Here is a 10,000-nt window from a genome sequence, read left to right as displayed (position 1 = left end):
GAGGTCTTCCACCAAGGCGTCTATATCATCCGCAAAGGACATCATTATATCCTCCAGAATTTTCTTAGCATCTGTTAAAATCACTATGTGTCTTGGTTTTTCATTTTCTGAGAGGATTTGCTTAACAGCTTCATGGATTGCATCTGCCTCTGACTTGTAGATTGAAGTGCGAGTACCAGTCGGTTTGCTGATCTCCTTTTGTTGACCATTTGTGTACTCGATGTGCACTCCAGGCCCTGCACGTGTGTTCTTTATTGCATGAACCATCAGTATAGATTCTTGTCCATTTTTTTTCAGGGTAGTTTTGATCTATGCACTTCTGTACAGACTTTTTGATTTCTTCGCCGTGTTTTTGTTTTGTTGAAATGTCACCAACGGATGTCTTGATTTTCAAGTGATTTTGCCTTTTCCAAATTGGTACTCTGATATTTGCTTTGCATTTTTGGGTCATTATTTCGTCAAGTTCGTGATCTTTTTCAATTTGCTGGGCTCTTTCAATAAAGTGTGATCTTTTCAGCCGCCTAGTTTTCTTTTGTTGCGCTCTAGCGTGAAGAGGCTGATCTGTCATTGTTTTCACGTCTGTGTATTGTTTCAAAATTTTTGATTCCCTTCTTTCTGATAGAGATGTAAGTCCTGTTATGGTTTCCATTGCATGTATCGGTGTCGATTTCATTCCTCCAGTTATTATCCTCATGTTGCTGTTTTGCACTTTGTCCAGTTTTTCCATTTGAGTTTTGGAGCAGTTTTCCCATGCAGATATCCCGTATTCTAGAGCTGGTCTCACATATCCTGTGTAAGTTTGTTTCAGTATATCGGAGCTAGCTCCCCAAGTTGTTCCAGCTAGTTTTTTCAAGAGTTGTGTTCGCTTTACCCCAACTTTCTGACTGTTGCTGATTTGCTTTTTCCATGTTAGTCTTGGGTCAAAATGGACTCCTAGGTATTAATAATAATAATAATAATAATAATAATAATAATAATAATAATAATAATAATAATAATAATAATAATAATAATAATAATAATGGATGCCATTTATAACCCCCAATCCCCACAGACGGCAAGCTCTAGGCGCTAATATATTTAATTAGAGAGTAAAAAAGAAATGCTTTTAGTCTTTAAGACATAAATCCTTTACTCAAGTCTCATATCTCTTACTATAAATCATTTTCTAGCCTCTTCACGTATCCGACATAATACCATTTTGAATTGATTGGTCTCTATTTCTAATTCGGGCATCTAAGTCACCCATATACAATACGGAGTGCAGCGGTGTGTAACAAATTTGTTTTGTCAATGTACAGACACCATTATTATGTTCTCCCGACCCATCAGGGTTAATATTATACCATTTAAATATTTTATCCTTTCAATAATTTGAGATTGTTTCGCCTATTGATTAGGAAAATGATCCGTTTGAATCATAACTTTGACAAATCACACAATCAAAATGAAATGAATTTGATATTTGACACGCCCTATGGAATTCTAAACGATCTCCGGAATTCTGGCTAAGGGGAATTAATGGCACGTTTCATTAATTTGCTCGGAGTTATCTGTCAATTTTGACCATTAATGTCATAGTATTAGGAATTCAAGACACTTTCTCTGACGTCGAGATAAAATCTGTAGTATTCAGTGGTAATTTCCATTTTGAATACGTCTGTTTCTTGGGTTACTGTAAAAGAAAATTTGCTCGTATGAGCTTGTTAAAATGACGGAATAATTACTTTATTGCGGTAGAGTTGTGGTGGACCATACATTATAATCAATATCAATTCGTATCCTTTTAAGAAACGTTTGATAATTTCTCCACGTTTCTAACCTTCCATTAACAGTAGACGAGTAATTTTCTCAAGTCATGTCTCAGTCAGATTATTTTACAGGGATATTAATTTTGAGAGAATAATTTTTGTCAGCAACATAATATCCTTTCAGAATTGAAAAAAAAATGTGATTTTTCTTAAATCAAAAGATACTATTGATAGTAGGGGGAATTAGGCTAAAACCGTGCAAATTCGGGTTGAAAGCATGAAAATTTGCATACAGGTTGCTAAGACCCATAGAAAAAATATCTGATATAGAACCACTCTGGCAATCAATCATAACGTATCGGTTTAAGGCCTTAGATTTTACCTATTACAGCTATATTAAACAAGGGAAATAACTGCGTAAAAATATATATTTTCTTCATATTCATTGTATTAGGGAAAATCAGGCTAAAACCGTGCACATTGGGGTTTTAATCCTGGAAATTGGCATATAGGTAGCTATGACCCGTATAAATAACACCTGATATAGAACCACTCTGGCAATTTATCATAACAGTGCGTGTTTCGCACTTTTATTTTTTCCTATATAGCATTACTTATCCGAGGAAATAACCACGACAATACAATGTGCGTTCTAAAACTTTAAATACACCGGTAACTATTTACGGTAGCTAGCTGATGGTTATTTCGTGTTGTAACCAGTAGATAAAATCGGGATAGGGGGAGAGGAGTGAGTGGGAGCGATGGAGAGAGAGAGAGAGAGAGAGAGAGAGAGAGAGAGAGAGAGAGAGAGAGAGAGAGAGAGAGAGAGAGAGAGAGAGAGAGAGAGAATTTTACTCATTACTGTACTGACCTAACACCCCCCCCCCCCTCACACACACACACACACACCCCGCATCTACATAAGTCTGTGCAAGGCAAACCGGACCTTAAACACTTCCATCGGGTGCCGATAAATTCTCTCTTACATGAACACTTGATGAGTTTTTGGGACACTTTTGACAATTCTGGAAATAAGCTCCACAGTGGTTCATGTCGATCGATACATTTGTTGCAGGGTTCTCTTCTATAAAAGATATAATGTTAGCAAAAGCTCGACTTCTTTCAAGAACTGTGACATCATCATTATCATCAGCAGTGACATCTTTTAAAGCTTGTTTTTTTAAAGTATCGTGCATAACAAATTTTATGGTATAGGGCGGTAGTGTGCCTCCTGAGCGACTAAATCTCCTCCGGCAATAAATGACAACATATCAGAATCTTTTATAGATAACGCTATTTCACGAATAATTTCTTCCATATCTGTTGTCATTACAGAATGGAGTACTCCCGATTCCATGTTTTTTTTAAAAAGCACGTTGGTTTATTGTAGCCAATCTCTAATGTTGAACGTTGTCTCATTATTCTCGTGGGTTGCGAAATATATTCATTCGGTGACTCCTCCAAGTCAAATGACGAAGTTTGGAATTCTTGTAAAGCAATTCTTTTAGATTCCTTTAATTCTAATCGCCTAATTTTTTTGGCATTAAATTTTACACGACAATACTTATGCAACTTAGTATAATTTTGTTTTAAACTTTCAATAATCTCATTTAGAGGGACATTATAAACGGTCTGTGTTATCTTGTTGGCAACACTTGTCCCAGTCTCTGGGAGCAGTTCTTTTTGCTATTGTATGTGTATCTGAAATCATGCAAACGCATTCCTTTATTAGGCATATGCAATATTCTTTCATAACTCTCTCTCTCTCTCTCTCTCTCTCTCTCTCTCTCTCTCTCTCTCTCTCTCTCTCTCTCTTTCTTTTGTTCTTTCTGTTAAAGACACATCATCAGCAGGCAAAATGTGTGCAGCGCCTTACATAAGGACACAACAGTACAAATAGAACATTCTCCCATTGTCCCTTTGAGGTAAATAACGTAAAGTAAATAACTTGCCACAATACAGCATCATAGTGGTTGATGATGATGATAATGATGATAATTATAGCAATGTAAGTGGTATGCTGACTCTTTACTGTCATTAAGTTTGACTGAAATAGGTTTTAACTCACGTAAAATGATTATAGCAGTATATTTGGAAAGAAAAGAAAACAAGAGGAGGGAGGGAAGGAGCACTGTCCTTTGTCAACACCGGTTATCGGCATTTATTGAGCTGTGTTCTGCTAGTCTGTTATGTCTACCCCTCTGCTCGTCTTCCCGTCTGCCCGTCCGTTTTAGAGCAATTGATTATACTTATTAAATCAGATGCAGAAAACAATCTCATATTATTATAGAATATTGCTCGCTAGACGTCCTTTAAAACAAGTGAAATTGAATAATATTTACGATTAAATAATTTGTATGGTTCGTGAATCGAAAGTAAAGGGAAAGGAAAACATCCGCTTCGACGCTAAAAATAGTCACCAATGGGAATCCAAAGGATGACGTAAAACAATCTTTTGTCGGCTTGCCTCGAAAGTTTACACAATAAAAATGAAAGAAATTATTGTCGTCCATTTCAAAATTTTCTAATCTTAAAAACCTTGTATCTCAACTAATACTGATCTCTCAGAGTGGTTCTATATCATAAATTATAGGGTTTTTCATATTCTACAACATATGTAATTTTCATGCTTTCAACCTTGTTTGCACAATTCAAGGGTTTTTTGGACCTAATTCCCCCTACTATGACTTGTCGTTGGGTTTTAGTAGATCTAATGTGAAATACTTTTGTATATCAAGGACGAAATGACTATTGATGATATGCGTTTAAGTAAAATACTTAGAGCAACCACCACCTGATCAAACATACAGCGCACAAAAATGTTTATAACCTTTAAACGTTGATGGTCTGATTGATATAATTTAGTGAGAACTACTCACAACACGCTGTCGAAATATAATTACACACAGCTGAGTGATATCAGTTTCGTTCCCTCTATAATGCCGAATACTGAAAAACACCGAATTAAAATTTTTGTCTAGATCGTCGATCGATTCAAATGAGCCTCGTCTTGCCAAAAAGTCACAAGCTACTTGAATGAGAAGTCATAGTATAGTAGTCAAGAGTATAGCAGTAGTATAGCAAAGGTCATTGGTAGTACAGGTCTAAAATTGTAGCATTCATTAATTCTGTTTTTAGAAGTTTGTTGAGTACCAATGACTTCATGGTTTTATAACTGATACTGGTCCATAAAATGTTTGATGTCGTACAAAAGAGTAGGTATCAAGAAATGTATCTATAACTGTATCGAAAAAAAAAATTGTAAATCGTGTCGTTTGGGTATGTCGTATCGATCATGAGTGATGGGAAATCATTGAAGACATAGTAAATAGGAACAATAATTACAGCTGTAGTAATTAATTTTGCTGTAAACTGACAAAAATTCATCCTATTTTTGGCCAAAAATGGTTTTGTTCAATGTTCCATAGATTATGGATGAATCTCTTCTTAACATTTCTTAAACATCTTATTCAAAATATTATTTTTGCAATTTGAAAGTCATCTTCATTCATTGATTAGCACAAATATTTCTGCCAAAATAAAAATAAGTTGTTTTGTTAGGGTATAGCATAATGGATGAGTGACCGGAAATGAGGGAATTGTTATTGGACTTGGGCAATACTTTAGTGTGATAGGAACAGATACGAGCAAAATAGGCTTCAACAGTTGTGACGTCACTTCCCTCGTAATGACGCGAAGTAACTTAGTAACTGGTTCTAAACTATCGAACAAGGGCGGACGCCCTTATGAATTACTTCCCCGATGAGCTTAAAAGTGGAGAAAATCAGTATAAATCTGATCATGTTTTGACCTTTATACATTCTGATCACATGACATGTGAAAAATTTCAAGCTGACGGTGCTGGACGGATTTGACATCAGACTATTGAATCCAATTGGTGAAACTCATTTATAGTCGGGCAATTTTTAAATTTGTGACACCTGTGATTAAGAGAGTAATCTTATTACACATTTTGCAAAATCGACTATTTTTTTGTAACACTTAAGCTCCGAAACCACGGGCCAGTCGTCACCAAATTTTGCATGGTGTTTACAATTGACATGTAGACGACGATGTGCGTGTATTATGAGATCGAATAAGCACTGTTATGATATTATCGAAAAATCAAATGTATTTCCCCAAATTCCATCGAAGACAGACGCCATCATTTTTAAGCACGTAGGTCATCCCGGTTAGCGAGTACGACCGTGGCCTTCGGAAAGTTATGGCCTGATACTGACCAAAAAATGACGTCAAAATGCCAGTCTTTTGCCACAAAAGAAAACAAATCGTGAGTTGTATTCAATAGTTCAACCAATGAAATAACTTGTTTCCATGAGCTCTACTAACGACAACTCACTAGGGGGTGCAAAAACCAAATAATGACGTCAAACTGCCAGTCCTTTTGTATTTCAGTATCAGGCTATAACACAACGATGGCTACGGTACGACACGGTTGGTGGGAGTACTTGCATTCATTCGATATCAGTAAATGGTTCTTCTCATTATTTTTGAATACAATCAAGTTATTATAATTTATATGAATCATTTGCCGTTCTTAACAATGGGAAAGAATTCTACGTTAACTGGGCGAAATATTTAAGATATTAACTCACTCAACCCTAACACCGACTATATCCGTAGTATACCCGGGGTCACTTTTACCCCATGCCTATTTATTACATTTTTCTGAGACAAATTATAGGCGCAGTATCAAAGCTAATGTTCTTAATTTTTACATGTTAATGGTAGTTGAATAAAACTATCTATTCACATGCTCATTTTTAATACATTTTTTTCTAATTTTGAAAAGTAGCAAATAATATCGAGGGTTGAGTGAGTTAAATGCAGAAAATATGTCTCCATGCCCACATTATAAAAAGCCCAGTGGAGTTCTCTTACGAAGTCGAAAAATATGTTTTCTATTTTATTAAGACAATAGAAATCGTGTTCAAGCTTTATTCAACACTTGAATCTTAAATTTGTACAATAATAATAATAATAATAATAATAATAATAATAATAATAATAATAATAATAATAATAATAATAATAATAATAATAATAATAATAATAATGATGATGATGATGATGATGATGATGATGATTATAATAATAATAATAATAATAATAATAATAATAATAATAATAATAATAATAATAATAATAATAATAATAATTGGTTAACATTGGTTTTTATTATTACCACTACAACCACTTCTACTACATCTACAACAACAACAACAACAACAACAACTACTACTACTACTACTACTACTACTACTACTACTACTACTACTACTACTGCTACTACTACTACTACTACTACTACTACTACTACTACTACTACTGCTGCTGCTGCTACTACTACTACTACTACTACTACTACTACTACTACTAGTGCTACTACTACTACTACTACTACTACTACTACTACTACTACTACTACTACTACTACTACTACTACCACTGATATTATCATCATAATCATTATCATTGTCCCAATAATTATTATCATTATCATCATCATCCTCATCCTCGTCATCATCATCATCATCATCATCATCATCATCATCATCATTATTATTTATTATTATTATTATTATTATTATTATTATTATTATTATTATTATTATTATTATTATTATTATTATTATTATCATTATTTTTGTTGTTTTAAAGTAATAATTATAAGAATTTGGAATAGGATGATAATGTATATTTGTCAGACTAATGTATTTTTATAATTGTATCAACATCCAGCCATATTTCTAGTCTCAGAGATCCTGGCGGTTGAGGGGGTTGAGGAAGCAGAGCGACACCCTAATGACGGATGGTTTAATAACTTACAACACCCCGATTGGGGAGCTATTGGTAATTGATAAACATACTGATCTTTGGTGACGTATTTGTTAAGATCACGTGACACGTAAATACATTCGGAAAATTATAATTGTCAAATTCTATGTTGATCCCTGTTTGATAGAAGAATAAAAGAATCGTTTGCTGCGAAATGAAGATGATAATTTAGTCGGATAAAATGTGCATGCATTGATAAAGATTAAGTCTCCTGCTCTCAGGATAGTGTTCGTGGGTAAGGCACTTTATACAAATAATCTTACCCAGGTCTGGAGTGAATGTATATCCATCAGAGTAGAATACTATTTGAGTGCAAGTATGACAGCAACGCTTAACATGCATCTTGTTCTGTATGAAATTGAACCCTTGTTACACAATGTTCACGTTGAATAAATGAAGCATTTGAAATGAACTAGATTTGGTTAAAACTCTGAAAAAAATATAAATAACACAAATTAAGAATTTGGCAAGAAAACTATATTCGGCTTTCAAGTATCGACCAATTAGAAAATGACCCATGTTTTGTCAAAAACTCTCAAACATGGGACTTCGCGAGTCCCTGGTTCGGGGATGTTTTAATCGATCCATAATTGAAGGACGAGTTTCAAAGCCAAAATTGTAAAAACATGTTTTTTTTTTCGAGTACGGTAGGATATAAATGTGCATTTTTAGTAATATTTCATTCACTGCTCATTCAGACACGATTCTACTTCGTATGAGCAAAGCGGCGTACTCCGATGGAAGCTACGAACCTTCAGGAGAATCACGTCCTAATCCTTTGGAGATCAGCAACGTTGCTTTCAAAGGAGATGACAATTTGGGGTCTCTGAGGAACAGGAATGCGCTGCTTGTGTATTTTGGTAGGTCTTTCATTTACTGAAAATAGTATTATAACAATGAAAAAATATACATGGAACCTTTTCTCTCTCGATTGAACGCTGCTTTTTTGGCGTAATAATACATGTAGATTTATGAGAAAGGTCACATTAAGAAAGGGAAGAAGCAATAATAGAGAGAAAAAATGGAAAATTGTCGGTATAGAAGTATAATAATATACGATATTTACATTCTTGCTTTTTGGAATTCTCGACGTGTTCCCATTCGCTGCACGAACTTGCGAGTGCTCGTTGAGAACAAAGGTAGAATTCAAAAGGCAGGAGTGTAAGAATTTTTAAAAATTTCTTCCCATCAATCGATTCATTAACTCTGAATAAAAGACCTTTTCAAAAATATTAAAATAATATTTCTTTTCAAAAAATCTAATTTCATCGAAATGTAACGCTAGGTAATCTAACCTCACAGATTATTGTAAACTTTATATAGTTACCCGTTATTTGGAAAGCATAATTTCTTCCTTTAACCAATAAAACAATATTATCTTTTCTTGACCTAATAACGGAGCGATAGATTGAGATATTAACCCATATTGTTTAAATGATTTCAACAAAATGTGTCAAGTTTATGACTTTTTGACGAAGTTCTGTAACCTGTCAATTTGAAAAAGTGTTTTGTCATTGTACAGCTAATTTACTCACCGTTGTTAACTTTTCATTTGAATAGGTGTTAATTCAATGTTGAATATAGTCCCGATAGTTAAGTTGGTAGAGCATATGTTTCATAATCAAAGGGACCAGTTTCGCTCTAAGGGTAAGGTAATTATTTTAACGAATTTTTTTTACCCCTCTGTTCGCTCTACAGTGATTTGGGGGGGGGGGGGGGGGGGGGGGCAGGGGCTCTTACACTTCCGGAAGGTACCTTGTGTTCTAATAGCGTTGTGCCCTCAAGACAGCAAACAATCGTTACTGCTTTCGTGTCTTACTACTTTTGTATTTTCTTCCGTGTCAAATAGGAGATAATATGAGAGTGCATTGTATATTTCTCTCAGCATCTTGCACTAAGTACGTGGATAAATGGTAAACGTCATATAAATATGACGTGTCTATTCTCTGGCTCAATGTGTCAGAGTTTTTCCCGGTTTCTGTTGAATCAAAGTTCAATGACAATTGCTTGTTACTTTATGGATTGGACGGTTGTGTGTCGCAAAGTAATTTCTCTCATATTCAAACTAATCATGCTACCCAATCACCGCTAAGTGGAAAGAATAGTCAAAATGGTTGTTTTTGTTGTTGTTGTTGTTAACTGTTCATTTTTAAAATAATTGTGCACTCCACCAGGTCAACAGTTGGTGGAAGAAATCGTGGATGCCCAAAGGCCAGGCTGTCCCCGTGAGTACTACAACATCAAAGTGCCAAAAGATCACCCCTATAATCCACACGGTTACGATAATCTACACATGCCATTCCTCAGGAGTCGCTATGACCAGCGGACTGGACACTCCCCGAATAATCCGAGACAACAGGTAATTCTAGATAATTGAGCTTTAGCTCAAT

General features: G+C 34.8%; 1 protein-coding gene across 3 annotated transcripts in view; it reads left to right on the top strand.

Annotated features, from left to right (window-relative positions):
• The window catches only part of LOC144964749 (dual oxidase 1-like), an 88,136-nt gene that overhangs the window by 11,396 nt on the left and 66,740 nt on the right, over positions 1-10,000 (top strand). For all 3 annotated transcript variants that reach the window (XM_078899328.1, XM_078899327.1, XM_078899329.1), the window contains exons 2-4: positions 7,515-7,625; positions 8,309-8,470; positions 9,785-9,969. In XM_078899328.1, the coding sequence (XP_078755454.1) occupies positions 7,515-7,625; positions 8,309-8,470; positions 9,785-9,969 (458 nt within the window). The remainder of the gene's footprint in view (positions 1-7,514; positions 7,626-8,308; positions 8,471-9,784; positions 9,970-10,000) is intronic.

Source organism: Berghia stephanieae, chromosome 2 (genome assembly GCF_034508935.2).
Source record: "Berghia stephanieae isolate SIO BIC M18660-M18661 chromosome 2, UCSD_Bste_1.3, whole genome shotgun sequence".
Classification (NCBI taxonomy): Eukaryota; Metazoa; Mollusca; class Gastropoda; order Nudibranchia; family Aeolidiidae; genus Berghia; species Berghia stephanieae.
This window is presented reverse-complemented; position numbering and strand designations above follow the sequence as displayed.